This window comes from Petaurus breviceps, unplaced genomic scaffold (assembly GCF_028583685.1).
Source record: "Petaurus breviceps papuanus isolate PSGF00001 unplaced genomic scaffold, PetGlider_PUasm1.0 90895, whole genome shotgun sequence".
In the NCBI taxonomy this organism is placed as follows: Eukaryota; Metazoa; Chordata; class Mammalia; order Diprotodontia; family Petauridae; genus Petaurus; species Petaurus breviceps.
In genome coordinates this window covers 288,002-307,121 of record NW_027187372.1, presented here as the reverse complement: position 1 = coordinate 307,121, position 19,120 = coordinate 288,002, and the positions used below count along the sequence as shown (strand labels likewise).

The 19,120-nt window shown below is 37.6% G+C and overlaps 1 protein-coding gene across 1 annotated transcript in view; it reads right to left on the bottom strand.

Moving 5' to 3' along the window:
• The window catches only part of XPR1 (xenotropic and polytropic retrovirus receptor 1), a 230,753-nt gene that overhangs the window by 29,405 nt on the left and 182,228 nt on the right, over positions 1-19,120 (bottom strand). Inside the window, exon 12 of the mRNA XM_069074363.1 lies at positions 7,701-7,867. Coding sequence (XP_068930464.1) covers positions 7,701-7,867 — 167 coding nt within the window. The remainder of the gene's footprint in view (positions 1-7,700; positions 7,868-19,120) is intronic.

Below are 19,120 nucleotides of genomic sequence, written 5' to 3'. Positions count from 1 at the left end.
CCAGAATCCTCTCTATTGGCCTAACAATTATCAACAAGAAAACAGAGGTCCTCCACCATCCAGCACTGTACCATCCATATACGGAACAGCATAAGTTAGAGCAAATGGAGAAATTCTCAGTGCTGTGGGTAAGTTCACTTACCTTGACAGTATTCTTTCTGGAGAGGTACACATAGATGATGAGGTTGATGTGTGCATTGCTAGGCCTAGCTCATCATTTGAGAGGCTCCAAAAGAAAGCACACTATCTACCAAAATGAAGGTCTACAGAGCCATTATACTGACCTCATTGCCGCATGCCTGTGAAACCTGGACGATCCACCAGTGCCATGCCAGAAAACTGAACTGTTTCCATTTGAATTGTCTTAGGAAGATTCTGAAGACCACCTGCTCAACACCTAGGTCCTTTCTCTAGCTGAACTGCCAAGCATTCAAACTCTACTGCAGGGAGCACAACTCCCATGGCCTGGGCACACTGTTCAAACGCCAAATGTACATTTGCCTAAAAAATGACTTTATGGAAAACTCACACAAGGTAAGTGTTCTCATGCCGGTCAGAAGCAGTGATACATGGATATTCTCAGGATATTCTCTCTGAAGAACTTTGGTATCTATTGTAGACACGGGAGACACTGGCACAGGTTAATCCAGCATAGAGTGCCTGCATCAATGATAGTGCTGTGCTCTATGAGCAAAGCAGAATTGTGCTAGTTCTAAAGAAATGTGAAATCCACAAATTTAGAGACATTGCCCTCTGAAATGGTCATATGGATTATTTGTGCCCGACCCGTGGTCAAGTCTTCTGAGCTCTTATTGGTATGTCCAGCCATAGATGAACACACTATATGCTGACCCTGACACTGTGATGTCATCTCGGTCCTCTTCAAGCATGGAGGACAAACAACAATATGAGCTGAATCTTGAAGAAAGACTAGGCTTCTGAAAGGCAGAGCAGAGTGGGGAGACCTCTGGGGGAAAGCTTGTGTGAAGGCATGGAGACAGGAGACACAGGGCAAGGTGCAAGCCCAGGGCGGCTGGACTGCAGAGTTAAACAGAGGAAGTCAAGTATAAGAAGACTGGAAAACTAGGAAAGGGTCAGGTTGTGTAGAACTTTAAATGACAAAGAAGACTTTAATAACGTGGCAATCTCATCAGTTCCCAAGTGTTCAATTATCATTTCTATGAAGCCTATTTTCAGATAGATATATTTAGCCCTAACCTTTCTGCTGACCTCTAGTTACACAGCTCCAACTGTCTATGGAACATCTCAAATGTCTCATGGACATTTTAAACTCAACATGTCTAAAACTGAACTCATTGTCTTGCCCCCATACTCTCCCCTGCTTCCAACCTCCCTATCACTATAGTTTTCTGGTTGATCTCCCTTCTCCAAGTCTCTTCACACATTCCAGTTCATCCTCTACTCAGCCATCAAAATGATCTTTTAAAAATATAAGTATCATCATGTCACTGCCTCCTACAGAGTCTACTCCAATGGCTCCCTATTGCCTATAGGACCAAATATACAGCGTTTAGTTTGACTTTTAAAAACTCTTCATAATCTGGCCTCTTCTTACATTCCCAATATTCTTATATACTCTGATATCTGGTGACACTAGCCCCACACATGATAGTTCATCTCCTGACTCTGGGCATTTTCACTGGCTATCTCCCATGGCTGGAATTAATTCTTTTCCTTTAGATCTCCACCCCTGGCTTCCCCGCTTCAACTAAGATCTCATTTACTAGAGAAGTCCTAATACCTCTTTATTCTAGTCCCTTCTCTCTGATAACTACTTTCTATTTGTCCTGTCTATAGCTTGTCTGAACACAGTTCTTTGCATACTGTCTCTTCTACTGGACTGTGAGTTCCATGAGAGAAGAAATTGCTAGGGGCGGCCAGGTGGCTCAGCGAGTAAGAGCACCGGTTCCAGTGTTGGGACGACCTGGAGATCGAATCCCGGGCTCAGACACTCAGCACCACACCCAGAAATAACTGGCCGTGTAACCTTGAGCAAGTTACTTAACCCCAATTGCTTAAAAAAAAATTTGGGGGGCGGCCAGGTAGCACAGCAAGTAAGAGCACCGGCTCCAGTGTTGAGAAGACCTGGAGATTGAATCCCGGGCTCAGACACTTAGCACCCACCCAGAAACACCTGGCTGTGTAACCTCGAGCAAGTTACTTAACCCCAATTGCTTAAAAAAAAAAAAAAAGAAATTGCTTCTGACTTTTCTTTGTATATCTAGCTCTTAGCACAGTGCCCAGCACATAGTAGGCACTTTGACTGGACTGCATATGTTGTAGGTTAATTATATCTTCAGTATTTCTACCATCAGTAAGTCTACCCACTAGTAACCACTTGTTAAAAAAGAAAATAAGTTTAGTCTGGCATGACCTTTTCTTGATAAAGAAATGCTGGCTCATTAGATTATCACAAATTTTATTTGAGATTCCCTTCATAGCAGTTCTTTACGGTCGGGTTCTTTTCTTCTTTTGCTTATTCTTCCAGCTTTTTTATTTCAGACTTGAGTTAGAGTTGGGCTCTATACACTTCCGGGGGGAAGGTCAGGGCTGAGGTGAGTTCTGTTCTTGTGTCCTACTTTTATAGTGTAGGCTGGGGACCAGCAAGCTTTCAATGCTCCCAAGTGATGTGATCTCAGGTAAAGTCTACTCACAGCCCTTCTGGTCCAAGCTTAGGAAATTCCTAACCCAGGTTTGACATTACTAGGTTTGAATCTGTCAGCTTGTCCCTGGTTGGGAGTTTTAGTAGGCTATTGCTGGACTCAGCCAGGATAAGCCACTGGGAAGCTCTATAGGTTCAAGGTGACTGAACTGTAGTCCCTTTGATCTGAGATTCCTGTCTTGTTTATTCCACTGCAGGCTTCAGCCCAGGCTAGAGGCTTTGCTCCTAGGATCAAAGTCACATAACTACTGTTTGCTTCTGAACTTGTTCTTTGCTCAGTACATAGCTATGGTTTACAACCAACTGTGAGACTGTTCCTTTCTATGACCTCTAATACAGGTGGTTCTCCTGAGTCTACCTAGGATCTGTAACTAGGAACTGGGTGGAGGTATAGGTAACAGAGTAGACAGATGGCACCTGTTCCTGCATCCTGCTCTCATTCAGAGACCCCCTAAGATCTCTTCTTGCTCCATACTTCCTTTCTTGGTACCTAGTTTTGGCCAGTTTCATCCTCTATGTGCTGTAATGCTCCAGGCCAGACCCTATCTCCAGTGTCTACGGACTTCTTTGTCTCTCCCTAAGCCAAACAAGGCTAGAAAGTGACTCACTATGATTATTTTCCCTTGAATTTCTTGGTCAGAATTCAGTCTAATGTATTTTCTAGATCTTTGTAGAGGAAATGTGGTAGAGCTAGTCTGTAGGACTTCCTGCTACTCCACCTCTCCATTTCTGCTATCCCTTGTTCTTTCAACACCCAAGGATGTAGCTCATCTATGTTAGGTGACTTGAATATCAAGGGTAGCTAGATGCTTTCTTACTATATCACCATCTGTTTTAGATACCAACTTCTTATTAGTCAATTCTGTTCTGCCCTTCCTAGCAAAAAGATGATCTCTTACTGGATTTTATCCCTTTCGACACTATTCACAGAATAAAATATGGGAAGTGAGTCAAGAGTACAGATCATCAAACTCACATGTAAACAGAATGCCTCCCATAACACACAAGCAGTCATCTAGCCCTTGCTCCAAGATCTTCAATGAGGGATAATCCCTCAACTTCTGAGATCGTTCATTTCTATTTTTGCAAAGTTCTAATTATTAGGACAATTGTCATGACGTCAAACCTCAATTTTCCTTCCATTACTCTGACCCACTGTTGCCAGTTCTGGTGACAAATCTAAGTCTTCCTCCACAGGAAAACCCTTCAAATACTTTAAGACAGCTGTCATGTCTCCCCTGAGTCTTGTCTTTTTCTCAGGGGCAAATGATCCCAATTCCTTCAAGTGATTCTCACACAGCACTTAACAATTCTAGTTTCTTTCCCTTGATGTTCTAATAGTTCTTCGATGTTCTAGGCACTCTGGTGACCAGAACTGAACACAATAATACTCCAGAGATGGTCTAAACAAGGCACACTACAAGAGGACTATCACCTTCTTAGCCCTGCACATTATGTCTCTATTAATGTAGTTCAATTCTGTGTTTTTTGCTGCCACAGCACATTGCTGGCTTATAATGAATTTGTAGTCCTCTAAAGCTCACAGAGTTGTTTTTTTTTTTGGTGGAAAAACTGCTATCTAACCATCTGTCTTTCATCTTATACATCTGAGGTCGATTTTTTGAACCCAAGTGTAAGATATTACCTTTATCCTACTGAGTTCCATCTTTATTAGATCTAATCCAATGCTTTCCTGTTAAAACGTTTTTTTTTTTTTCCTGAAAATTCTGACTCTATCTTGATGAGTATGCTATGCATGCCTTAATTCAAATAACTAACACATTTTTAAAAGAGCCCATCACAGATTCTTGGAACACTCCAGACTTTTTTTCCCCCAAGATAACATAGGATCATTAATGATTTCTCTTTGGGTCTAGCCCTTTAACTAGGTCTGAAACCATCTAATTCTATACTGTCCAGACCATGTCGCCATCTTTTCCAAAAATTTAGATGAATTATATCTACAGTGTTCTCCTGTTCTAACTGTGCCCCAAACTTGAAAAATTATTTCATGCCCTCCATGCATTTATTACACCTGGAATATACTATCTTCCTTATCTATACCTTGGAGAATCTTTGCATTCTTTCAAGAGTTGTTTCAGACAATGCTTTCCCTACAAGGTCTTACCTGATTCCCTTAGTTGTCAGTGTTTTTCCCCTCCCCCAGAGCATGTTGTATTATACTTATATTTGTCTATGTTGTATCCCTTGCACCTAGCACAGTGCTTGACATAAAATAGGTTCTTAATAATGAATAATATTATTAATGATTTTCAAATTTTTAAGCAAATAAGGCAAGAACTGTGTTCCCCTTTCCTTCAAGGTCATTTTCCAGCAGACTGTTAAGGAACAACCTCGCATTATTATTACTAGGAATTAATAGCAGCAACTGGGAATATTTGAAATTTCCAAAGAGAAATGTTAATTCATTCAATTAAAATCATTCTTGTAAGCAATCAAGACAATTAAAAATGAATCAATTAGGGGCAGCTAGGTGGTGCAGTAAATAGAGCACTGGCCCTGGGTTCGGATCCAGCCTCAGACACTTAACACAAAAACTAGCCATGTGACCTGGGGCAAGTCACTTAACCCCAATTGCCCTCCAAAAAAAGAAAAGCAAAAAAAGTGAATCAATTAAAAGTGTATTCCTGATCTAGACCATGGGTTCTTAATCTGAGGTTTACTGGCAAGAGGTCTGTGGACAGATTTCAAGGGAGTCTGTGAATGGGTACTGGGAAAAAAATTAAATCTTTATTTATATTAGCCTCTAACTGAAGTTTAGCATTTCCTTCAATTGCTGAATAACCGTTTAATTATTCCTTCAGTAACATAGAACAAAATATTCTTTTGAGAAGGCATCCATAAACTTATGAAACTGACAAAGGGGTCCATGACACATACACACAAAGTTAAGAATCCTGATCTAGACAATGATTATTAGTGAAGCTAACTGAAAAACAAAGCAAAACAAAACCTTTATCAATGTATTTCAATCATCATCTAATACCAATTATACAGGTTTGTTTTGAGGAAAACATTCTGTAAACTTTAAAGACCTTTAAAAAGATGAGTCATTCCTATTATTGTAGCTTGATTACTATTTTGCTCATTGCTATTAATAACTAATACCTAACATATATATAGCATTTATTAGGTACCAGGCACTCTGCTAAATACTATTTTTATAAATATTATCTCACTTGCTATTGTGAATTTACCTTCCTCAGTCTTTCTAGTTGATTCTTCCATCTTTAATCCTTCATCTGTATTTGAAATAGCCCCTCTCTGTCAATTAACACCACAGTTCACAGATTCTTCACAGTATAATATAGATGTTTTAATGGAATTCTTACATGGCACAGGAAAGAGACCCATTTAAAAAACAAAATAAAAAACAATTCCTTTTACTGAACCAGTGATTTCTAAATGTTTTCCTAAAAAAGTTGTATAAAAATTTTATGGATTCTTCCAAAGAACACTGGATATAGCGTTGGAGGCCTTGAGATTAAATCGCAGCTTTTCCACTTATTAAACTTTCTTAACCTTGGACAAGTCACTTAACCTCTTTGCGTCCCAATTTTTTCTTTATGTAAATTGAAAAGGCTTGACTAGGTGACCTCTGAAGTCCCTTCTGGCCCTAAATTCATAACTATGACAAATACACAAATCACATCCTGTTATAATGAATTCTAAAGTGAACATTATAACTGTTTGGTGGATGTAAGGGGATTTATAAGAACTTTTGAAATTAGTGGATGGGGACTTTTAAATATTTTTGCTAAACTGATATGCTTTGTATCTTCTGCATTAGGATTTGTTCTATAGCACAAGAAAGCTTAAGTGATGAGACACAGAATGATATAATGGAAAAAGAGCTAGAATTTGGAGTCAAAAGACCTGGGTTCCAACCCTGGTTCTGCTACTTGCTATTTCCATAATCTTGGGCAAATAACTTCTTAATCAAGAATTTAAGGTTGACCTCAATGTACTTTTTGTTACTGTGGCAGGTGAAAGACGAAATGACCAAGGAAACAAAGGTTTTATCTTCCTAGCATATTGATTTATTTAGCAATGCATGGCAACAGTCCAACAAACGGAGATGAGACCTCCTCAGCTTAGGCCTGGACTCTGAATACAGGGGTAGACAGATTTTTATACATTAAAAACAATTAGTCAAGTAAGACAAAGAGGAAACAATACAACATTAAGTACTGTGATTTCTAATTGGAGGAAAGATTAGGGACTTTCTAAGTTGGGAAGGGGTAAGCAAACAGGTGCAATTCCCTGGATTCAGAAAAAAAGGTGTGCCACTCTCCCCAAGTGTTTGTACACAATCAAAGGAACACGAAAACAATAACTGATAAATACGGAGCCAGATTTCAGATGACATATGGGTTGCTTGAGATGTACGATTGTGAGAAAACTCTTTGCATCAATCTTCAGATCTGACCAGGTTGCTGGGCAGCATCACTGATGTCCTTGGTTAAGGGTCTCTAAGCAGCAAGGAAAGGCAGGCCAGCTTCCCAGCCATGCAGGACTAGGCTCAATGCAACAAAGTTTTCTCCAAATTCCCCTAACTGAATGGAGTTTTCTCGCAAGACAGAATTTGGACCAGATCCATAAATGAATAGAAAGGAAACTAAGCTAGCTCCATAACTGAGTCATGAGATGGAGTCAGTGGTTCACTAAATTTCCACAATTAATCACTGTCCTAATCTCAATTCTCTCATTACAGACCCTTTAGTAGTCTGGAAAAACATACAGACCCCTTAGCAGGATCATGTTTTCAAATACATAAAACACATAGAACTGCAAAGGAAATCAACAATATTGAAATAAAAATGTAAATTTTTTCCCATCTAAGTTTACAGATCTCACAAAATTGATCCACAGACCCCATGTTAAGAACCTCTGGCCTAGAAAATCCCTTCCAAATTGAAATATAAGTTTTATGATACTATATTATGCCCTGAGATTGCTCAAAACTTTTCACAAACACAAATGTTTGAGTACATACCTTTTGGGGGTAGACAATCTCTTCCCGAAGAAAAGTATTTTCCCCAGCATTCCTATCAAAAAGACCCCAGTCCATCTTTAGATCCCAGAAGAGAGTATAGCAGGAGCTGATGACGCAGAAGACAATCCAAAGATAAAAGAATACAGAGGTGTCTGAGTGGTCCCGAGCTGAAGGAAAAAAAGGGCAAGAAGAGAGGGACAGAAGGAAAACAATGAGATTTTTAACAACATTAATTATTCATTAATTCCCAATAATCAACACCAAAATTCTTTAGCAAGTGCTCATAAAAGGCCAATAAAGAAACTTTTAATCTAAACAGGGCAATTGCTCCATGAAGGCCAGAAGACAAGTGTCCTTCAAATCTCTTATCAATAATAAATATTTACTACTCATCTATTATAAATAGAGGTTATATGTATTTTTGAAAGGGAATTTTGGGGAGCTCTTTGCTATGTAGCAACACAAAAACAAACAAAATCCAAATACTACTCTGCAGGATAGAAAAATGTTATTTTAATTCTAACCATAAGGTGGCAGCTTAAGGTCAAAGATAAAGAAAAAGTCTAAAATTCTTTTAAAGTCACTGCTAACACTGTTTGGTTTAAATTAACTTTTAGATTGTTTCTATTATGTACCGAACAATAACAATAGAACAATGTACTTAGTATCTTTTTGTAGTGTAGGCAAGTAGACTAAATTCTAAATTTAGATGAAATTCCAGGGAAAGTGAAAATGGAAATAGTCTAATAGAGAAAACAGAATTTTCTATGCGTATAACTTCATCTTTAAGTCGATCCTTCGAATCTGCTTTGATACGTAAACATCTTTTTATGTGCTCTATGGTTTATTTATACACTAAGTCACAGAAGAAGTGCAGTCTGCACTGGTGGAGGCAATCCTTATGTCAATTAAATCATAAAAGTCACTGACAGATTGAAATGTGACTTATTGATGCTCTATGCTATTGTACCAAATTGGGAAAAATAAAATGTTAAATAAAAATCACGTAACATTCAAAAGTACTACTGAATCCTTCAGAGGCAGACTGTTCTCAAGAGTTCCATATCATAGGCAATGTGAGCTACAGAACTGTCACTTAAAATACTCTCAGTGATTTTGTATTAGTTGTTTTTCTAGTATAAAAACGCCAGAAAACAGGCATAAATACATTAGTTTATACTTAATTTAAACTGATTAGTCTAATCAAAGTACTAAAAAATTTAAAATGAGACAGAATGGCTTAGTAATACTGTTTCTTCATTTAACATGTGCCAAAATTCAAATGTAATGGGTACATTCAAATGTCACCAAAAATAAATGTGGTAAAAAAAAAAAAAAACAGGAGACAGACTGGAGTGATGCAAGTAGTATTCTTAAAGATAAAATGGAAGATATGGGATAAGTCAGAAGTAATCTAGGATAAGACCATAGTATTTAATAAACCTAAGGGCTCCAAATCCTGAGGTAAGGAAGAACACACTATGAGACAAAACTGCTGGGAAAACTGGAAAGAAGTCTTAAAGAAATTAGGTTTAGACTAACATCTCACACCACATAGAACAATAAGGTCTAAAAGGATACATAACCTGCGTGTAAAAGGCCACATAACAATTAAATAAGAGACACCAGGAAGGAGATGACATCACAACCATGGACAGAGAGGAAAAAAGTTCTTATCTAAGTAAGGGAAAATCACAGGAGATAAAATGGACAATTTCAATAACATAAAATTGGCTCTTATGAACAAACAAAATCACTGCATTGGAACTAGAAGGGAAATAAATACGTAATTTTTTTGATAGCAAATTTTTCTGACAGAGGTCCGATATCTAAAGGACAGGGAATAGATCAAATATATAGCAAGAATCATTCGCCAATAAATAAATGGTATAAGTATATGAAGAGGCATTTATCAAAGTAAATCATTAATAATAACAAGAATGCAAATTTGAACGAGGTTCTACTTTATGATTCAGGCTGATTATCCAAGAATACAAAAGGAAAATGACAGTGTTGGAGGATAGGCAATAATCCCTTAATATTTTATTTTTCCCCTAATTACATTCAAAAAACTAATTGTTAACATTCATTTTTAAAAATTTTGAATTCCAAAATTTTCTCCTTATCCCCTTCTTGAGATGGTAAGCAATTTGATATAGATTATACATGAATACCCATGCAAAACATATTTTCATATTAGTCATGTTGTGAAAGAAGACACAGACAAAAAAATCAAAAGAAAATACCACCAAGAAAAACAAGTGAAAAACAGTAGGCTTTAATCCACATTCAGACTCTATCAGTTCTTTCTTTGGATGTGGAAAGCATTTTTCATCATAATTCCTTTGGAACTTACTTGAATCATTGTACTGCTGAAAATAGCTAAGCCTTTCACAACTGAACATCATACAATATTGCTGTTACTATGTACAATGTTCTGGTTCTGCTCATTTCACTTTGCATGTGTAATCCTTCTAGGTTTTTCTGAAAGCATCCTGCTTTATCACTTCTTATATCACAGTGTTATTTCATCACAATCATATGCCCCAACTTATTCAGTCATTTCCTAATTGATGACATTCCCTCAATTTCCAATTCTTTGCCACCACAAAAAGAACTGCTGTAAATATTTTAATACAAATAGTTTTTTTTCCCCATTTTTGTGATCTCTTTGGGATATAGACCTAGTAGTGGTATTGCTGGATCAAAGGTTATGTACAGTTTTATAGCCCTTTGGGCATAGTGAGGGACAGGCATACTATTGGTGGAGCTGTAAAATGGTCCAACCATTCGGGAAAGTAATTTGGAAGTAGACTCTGAAACTCATAAATTTGGGCATATACTTTAACCCACTAATACCACTACTAGGCTTACACCTTCCAAAAGAGATCAAATATAGGGGCAATATTTGTAGCAACACTTTTTTGTTGCAGCAAAAGATTGGAAATTAAAGGTATGCCCATTAATTGAGAAATGGCTGAACAAATTATGGTAAGAGAATGTAATGTCATCTTTTAGGGATGGATTCAGAATCCTGGGAGAACTTTTTTTTTGGAGGGGGGAAGGCAGGGCAATTGGGGTTAAGTGACTTGCCCAAGGTCACACAGCTACTAAGTGTTAAGTGTCTAAGACTGGATTTGAACTTAGGTCCTCCTGACTCCAGGGCCAGTGCTCTAGTCACTGCACCACCTAGCTGCCCCACCTGGGAGGACTTATATGAACAGATACAGACTAAAGTAAGAAGTAGGAAAACAATTTATGACTAAAACTACACAAAGAAAAGTTATCAAAGACTTAAGTGACCGATGCAATGACTACATAAGACCACTGGTGAAACACTTTCTGATGTAGAGACAGAGATACACATCAGTGAAACAAAATCATTTCTTGACTATGCTTTTTACAAGAGAAGAGATATTCTTTTTAATGGGAGGGAGCTGTAGGGAGGTAGTGATAGCAACACTTGAAAAAAGGAAGAAAAGAAATAAAAGATTATCAATGAACCATTAAAAAATAAAAAGAAGAAAACGAGAATTCTAGGTGACACCAAGAAGCAGGGTAGTGTTGAAATTATTACTACACTAAATTTGAATGATCAAAAAAGTTGTATATAGGGAAAAACCATGGTTTCATATACAGCTCTATTGTTCTGTTCCTTATATAGGGAAATAGTAATGTTTACAACAAAAAGAAAATTTTTTTAAAAAGATGAGATAAACACATTTTAGACTTGTTTCTGTTATGTAAGTGCTTTTTCCTCTTGTCAAAAGAGGAATCCTTCTGAATCACTTTCAGACTACAGTTATTTATGGTTAAGTCTCAATTTTATAAGTCTAAGGAAATCTATTGATCTGCTCAGTCAGAAATGTTTGGGCAAATTATTTATTTCATGCTTATTGAGAGACCTAGGGAATTGGTGAATAACATTTTTTAATAATGAGCAGCTCAACCTCATTTCAAAAAGGGAACCCTGTAGTTTTACTATTGCTGAGGTTTGCAAAGACAAATGGCAAACAAAACACATATAATATTTTAGCATACCACTCATCTATGCTAAGGATTTTCCCAAAGCAAATTCCCACAAGAAAAGAAGTATTTGAAAACTGTTACCACAAAGCTATGCTATGATACATGCTAGCATTTTGCTTTCTAGCAGGGAGGAGACCATGAAAGAGAAAACTGTAGTGGGAATTGACAAATAATGTTTCCCAATTGAGTTGTCTGAAGCATAATGTTAAGTATTACTACTTCCTGAAGCTATTTCCCCCCCTGAACTACTAATGAACAATTAAGTATAAATTATAACATAAAGGAAGGATGTGAAAAAAGGCAAAAAGAATTACAATTAGATAAGTAATTTCTGAAAAATAAGTAACTGAACTTAAAGGAGTAAACTAATTTCTAATTATTAAGAGATTCTTTTTTATCAGTTATTTGTTGTTTATTCAGTATTTAGGGTTAGTAAGACACCTGAGTAACTGGTTGTATTGTACATATACAGATCTTTTTATATAATAGGAAATTTACTATTGAGATATATATGTATAGGTGTGTGTGTGTGTGTGTGTGTGTAGACAAAATCAGGTCCTCTAGAAAGGTGATACATGGGGCCATGCTGTAGAACCTTAATGGAGGAGCACAAAGGCAATCAATGGTGCATCAATAAAGTATTACTACTGTATGTTATTCTGTACCTAGGAACTTGTCCTCTGGACCTACGGGAACCTGTAGCACCTATATACAAGGCAGGCAGTCATATACCTGTGAGGTGCTGGCTCTGCTTAACACCAATTACTGAGAGTATACATGTCATATCTAGCATCACATGCAAACAACAACAGAATTTAGCAAATAGTAGTCACACTGTATGATTCCCCATTTCTAACTTTAGGAAGAGACTAGTGTGTTCACAGGTTTTACATTTCTTGTGTTCAATCGCTAATCAGAGGGCGGATTTGACCTATTTGAAAAGCACATCATATACAATCCCTTAACCACTGTCATTTTCTCTCAATAGTAAAATGGTAGCACATTAAAAGGTTTTAAAATTGCAGCTCCTTCTGGATTCCCCAAAGAGTATCTGCGCGCTTCTTTAAATGGCTCTACTCTTCCAGATTCAGGCTTACCTTTACCACATCTAAAATGCCATTCTGTCTCAAGACATATGGGATACTAAAGAAGCCATCCTTATTAATTCCATACAGGCTCTTAATCATGGTGGAAATGGGATGCACTCTCCTAAGATTCTTTTTTTTTTCTTTTCTTTTTTTTTTTTTAAAGCAATTGGGGTTAAGTAACTTGCTCAAAGTTACACGGGCAGTTATTTCTGGGTGTGGTGCTGAGTATCTGAGCCCAGATTTGATCCAGGTCATCCCAACACTGGAGCCGGTGCTCTTACTCGCTGAGCCACCTGGCCGCCCCTCTCCTAAGATTCTTCATAATGCCTTCTGCCAGATCTGACACAGATAAGCCAATGGCCAGGAAGTGTAGCCCTTCAGCTTGATCACCTCAAAAGCACTTTTAACCACCTATTTATGAACATCTTTCCAATTCTCTGAATCAGTATCAGTCCCCAAAGCAGGATAAAAATTCTTCAGAGACACTGGCAACATTTACACCACCCCACACAGGAACACTGGAGTCCCCATGTTCCCCAAGGACCCATCCATGACACCTTTAAGTATGGACATCAAGTCTCTCCCTCTTTAGGTAATGGAAATGGGCAGAATCCAGATTGCAACTACTTCCAACAATACAGTTTTTAGCAAAGTCACTTTGCTTCCAGACTACATATGTCAAAATATTGGATTGGAAACAATAAGCAGTTTGCAATTAGGGCCGTATTTAGCAATATTGGGAATGAAGAATTTAAAGACATTCACATTACTCTGGAGCAAATTAAGACGACTTTCTCCCTCCTGTTGACATCTCCATCCATAACAACCACCAGCTTTGAGTTTGTTAGTCTTTGCCAGAAACAATCTTTGGCATTTTGCGGAAAAGGCTGTCATGTTGGAGATCCATCATCTCTACCTTTAGTTTGTCTTCTATTATATCAAATAGGGCAAGTTCACAAGTGAAATCCTTCATTAAGATACTGATGACACAAGCCATCCCATGGCACCAACCCCAACAACAGTGATCTTGTTATGAGGAACCTGGTCTTCCTTTAGGACATTCACAACCAGCTGATCCTTGACAGTAGTTGCCATTTTGGGGGAGATCAAGGTTGCTGGTCAGGCTGTGAAAGTTCTGAGTTAGATGTTACACTGCTGTTCCCAGAATTAAGGAATTCTTAAAGCTTGAAGTGACCATAGAGATCATCTCATTCAATCCTCCCATTATAAGCTAGGGAACCTGAGGCTCACAGAGGTTAAGCAATTTGTTCAAAGTCACGTTGTTCTTGTTTGTCCTTCATTTTTTAAGAGGACATGACATCAGAGTCACACAGCTAGTTAGTAGAAGAACTGGAACTCTTTCTGCCCTCCAAGAGTGCTGCATAATTCTTTAGAAGTCACCCGGAGTTACTATTTTCCCTCTCTTATGCCAATTTCATTATATATTAAATACACAATATCATTATTGGTTTCAAAGAAAAACTAAACTCTGAATATCTCAGAGTTCATTTATTAGTCCTCTAAAAATGCTGAAGTAAAATCCTATTCCATGATATTCTTTATGTTTTGGTCTGATTTAATCTGCAGCCTTCATTCTTACCTTCATTTGATCTATCTCATCCCTACGGAACTTTTGTATGGCATCATCCCTACCTCATCTGCCTTCATTGGCATTCAGGGAATGTACAGAAAATAGCATATTGCTCTAGGAAAGCAATTACATCTTAATTTATACTGGAAAAATCTAATAGCTCTCTTCAGTGAAGCTCAGGAGGACAGAAAATCTAGTCATTGCTATTCTGCTGTAAGCTTCCATTTACTACACACCTGCCACCTTCAGAAGCAGCACAGTGGAGGGTGGGTATATTGACAGTAATGACTATGACTGTTTCAAAAACAAACAGAAATGTACTTAGAGTTCTGCACCCACAAATTCCTTTTTGGATGAAAAAATGGTAGGAGAAACTAGGAGAAACAGATAAGAAAAAGTTCCTGTCAATCAGTCACCTAGCATTTATTAAGCACCTACTATGAAGGTACTGGGGATAAAGAAAGACAAAAATCTCCCTGATCTCAAGCAGCTCATAGTCTAATAGGGGAATATACAAAAACATGCAGCTATGTACAAACAAGCTGTATACAGGATAAATTGGGAGTATTAGAGGAAAGGTATTAAAATTAAAGGCTGGCCAAGGCTTCCTGTACAAGGTGGGACTTTAGTGGAGACTAGAAGGAAGCCTTTTATACCTTCCTAATCAATTCTCCATTCTACTCATCACATAGTTATTTCAAACACTGTCCTTCTTAAGACCACCCTCCACCCCCACCGGGTACACACAAAGTATCCCTTTCCCACTCTCTCAGCAGGGGGCTTTGGCTCATTTCACTAAAAAAAAAAAGAGAATTTATGAAGAACTCAGTTTTTCTTCTCATCTAATATCACTAAAGCATATTCCTCTACTACTTTCATCCATCTCACATGAAGAGGGGGCCTTTCTACCTGCTAAGGCAAATCCCTCAACAAAGATCTTTAATCTCATTCCATCCTCTCCAGGAGACTGCACACTCCTTTCTCTCATCTTCATGAAATCTCTCCATATCTAGTGGCTCCTTCCTAGCTACTTACAAACATGCCCATGGATGTCCCATCCTTAAAAAAACCTCACTCCATCAAACTATCTAGGGTTAGAAGAGGGGAAAATTCTCTCTCAGGGTTCATTCATTTAAACATTATCAAGCATTGTAAGATGCAGGGTACGGGAAGATAAAAAACATCCTCAAGTAGTTACATTTCAGTGGCAGGGGTAGGTAAAGGGGCATAATGTATGGAAAAGTAAGTATGATCCAAGATGGAATCAGAGAGGAACAAAGGAAAAATACACACAGTGCTCTGGGAAGATGTGAGTAGCAAAGATCACTTTCAACTTATAGACAGAACTCAGGTAACGCTATAGTTTATGTGTCATATATATAGATATTTTTGCTTTTTGTAGGGCAGTTGGGGTTAAGTGACTTGCCCAAGGTCACACGGCTAGTCTTTTTTTTGTGTGTTAAGTGTCTGAGGCCAGATTTAAACTCAGGTCCTCATGACTCCTGGGCAGGTGCACTATACACTGCGCCACCTAGCTGCCCCCATATATTCTTTACCACTATAAAACAGGGAACAATAATAAAGGGAGGTGGAAGCATTAGATAAGGAAAACAACCAAAATTTTATATGGATATGATTACTACAATTAACAAGTGAGTTCACTCATTAAATTGCTTTTGTCTTTTTTTCTTTAAGCAATTGGAATTAAGTAACTTGCTCAAGGTTACACGGCCAGTTATTATTTCTGGGTGTGGTGCTGAGTATCTGAGCCCGGATTTGATCCAGGTCATCCCGACACTGGAGCCGGTGCTCTTACTCGCTGAGCCACCTGGCCACCCCTAAGCAATTGGGGTTAAGTAACTTGCTCAAGGTTACACGGCCAGGTGTTTCTGGGTGGGTGCTAAGAGTCTGAGCCCGGGATTCGATCTCCAGGTGTTCTCAACACTGGAGCCGGTGCTCTTACTCGCTGTGCTACCTGGCCGCCCCTAAGAAAACTCTTTTAACAATGGAGGAGGAGGGTGCTCATGGCATGCTAAGAGAGGTAACTTTTCTTTTATCAAACACCACTAATTCAGAGGAAAAAAATAAAACAATCATCAGATGTACAATTTAAGCAAAACTCAGTCATTTAAGAAAACAAATGTACATTTATCTGCAAGCAATTCATCATAATTTAACTGGATATGGCATCTGAGAATGAAAGGAGGAGGCAGCTGGTGATGCAACAAATAAGAGTTAGGAAGACCTGAGTTCAAATCCAACCTCTGATACTTATTAGCTTTGTGACCCTAGGCAAGTCACTTAACTTTTGCCAGACTCAGTCTCCTCATCTATACATTGTGAATAACAACAGTACTTACTTTCAAGGGTTGCTGTGAAGGTGAAATGAGAGAATATTTGTAAAGCATTTTGGAAGTCTTAAAGTGCTATAAAAATGCTAATACTATTAACATTATCATCACTATTATGTACCTGTACTCAAGCTACAAAATAAAACTATGCTTCAAATAGTATCAGATAACCAGGAGCACAGGAAGAGAGGTACAAAGGGAAGTAAGAGAGTGTGAGAGGGCAGAAGGCCCACATTCTTTCTGCCACCATCCTCCCTGAAAGCCAGTATTCTACGTTTTGGGGCCGTGCTTGAATCTTTAGTCATCTTCGTTAAATTTATCAATCAATCAGAACATAAAAAAAAAATTTAAGAAGTGCCCATGACATATTGGTACTGTGGTAAGTGCTGGGAATACAAAGAAAAAGAATGAAATAACTTCTATCTTCAAGGAGCTCCTATTCTAACAAGCTGACAAGGCCGACAGGAGGACTTCCATAAGGAAGAGCCCTAACACCGAGAAGTTTTCAAAAACGTGTCCCAGAGAGATAGGATTCAGTGATAGAGATGGTGGGAGGAGGTGCTGGGAGAGGATGATTAGCATTCTCTTTTCCTTTACAAAGACCTGTATTCACTACTTTTCTGACTATTCTCAACAGCCTTACACAATTTATTCCTCCTGGCTCAGCGTTTCCGTACTTCTTTATTAAGATGATTCGGTGTTTTTGGTGTTATTTACAAAAAGAAATTTTTACTCCTTTAGGTCATCTGTAAAAACATTAAGACAGGTTCCAACTCTGATCTCTGCCCAACCTAAATGTTTGTATGTCTCTATTCAGAGAAGTCTCCATTTGTTCCTATGTTTTATTCCCTATCTCTGAGCCAGCTCTTTATTGTTGCCAAATATATGAACCTCAATGGAAGATTTCTAGGACAGTACAGAGAAGAAATGACAAAAAGTGGAGGTATATGGGATTTGTGTTTAGGTTACTACTGATGAAATCATGGATCCTTCCAAGTATTAAACTGAAGGAAACTAGATTTTTTGAAAACAGCATTCAATATGGAGCCTCATCAGAAGATTTTTTTGAAAGTCTAAAGAGGTTATATCAATGGTTCATTTTTATCCACAAACATTTATCAATTTTGAAAAGTCAAGTAGACTGACCTTTTTTCCTTCTCCATTTTCACTACTAAATTCCTTGGTTGGCGATCTTACAAGTAGACCTTCCTTACTTAGATTTTCAGTTTCTAATCTTGCTTTTCATTTAATTGATTCTATGTGCCCTAGGAAAATAATCTTGTGTGTATGTAAAATTACTATGTGTGTAAAATTACTTATTTGACTTTTAACACTGCTTCCCATCCATTCTTAATAAACAATAAACTCCTGATCACTTGTCTCAGAAGAGTCAAAGCTGTCCATCTCACTGCATGAAAAAAGAATACCTCTACTTCTAGTCAATACTCATTGTTTTAGTCAGAAAACTCAGTCATTGAAACCCCGTCATTGCACCTATATCACATTCTTTTTTCCCCCCATTTATCATACATGTTTCTAATTTTCTTTTCTTAAAAGTATTTTTCCCCCAATTACATGACAAGACAATTTTGAGCACTGTGGAATTTCATTAGTATTTTAGAATTTAATTTTTACAAGATTTTAAGTTCAAATTGTTCTTACTCCCTCCCCTCCTCTCTTGCTATAATGGTAGGCAATGACATATAGGTTATGCATGTGCTATTATGTAAACAAAATTTCCATATTAGTTACAGTTGCAAAAAAAAAAAAAGGATAAAAACCATGAAAACAAAGAAAGTGAAAAAAGTATGCTTTAATCTACATTTAGAGTCCATCAGTTTTTTATCTGGACGTGCTAAAAGGTATGACAGACAATGAAGTAATCAAAGCTCTCTATATAAGGTTTGGTGCACAAACTGCTCTCCAGAATGGTTGGATCAGTTCACAACTCCATCAACAGCACATTAGTGTCCCAATTTTCCCACATCCTCTACATTTATCATTTTGCTTTTTTTGGTCATATTATCAATCTGATAAGAATGAGGTGGTATCTCAGAGTTGTTTATATTTGCATGTCTCTAATCAAAAGAGATTTAGAGTACTTCTTCATATGCCTATAGAGAGCTTTGATTTCTTCATCTGAAAACTGTTCATATCCTTTTACCATTTATCAATTAGGAAATGGCTTGTATTCTCATATATTTGTCTCAGTTCTCCATATATTTGAGAAATGGGGCCTTTATCAGAGATGTGTGCTATAATGACTGTTTCCCAGCTTTGTTTTCTTTCTAATCTTGGTTGCATTGGTTTTGTTTGTGCAAAAGCTTTTTAATTTAATATAATCAAAATTATCTATTTTAC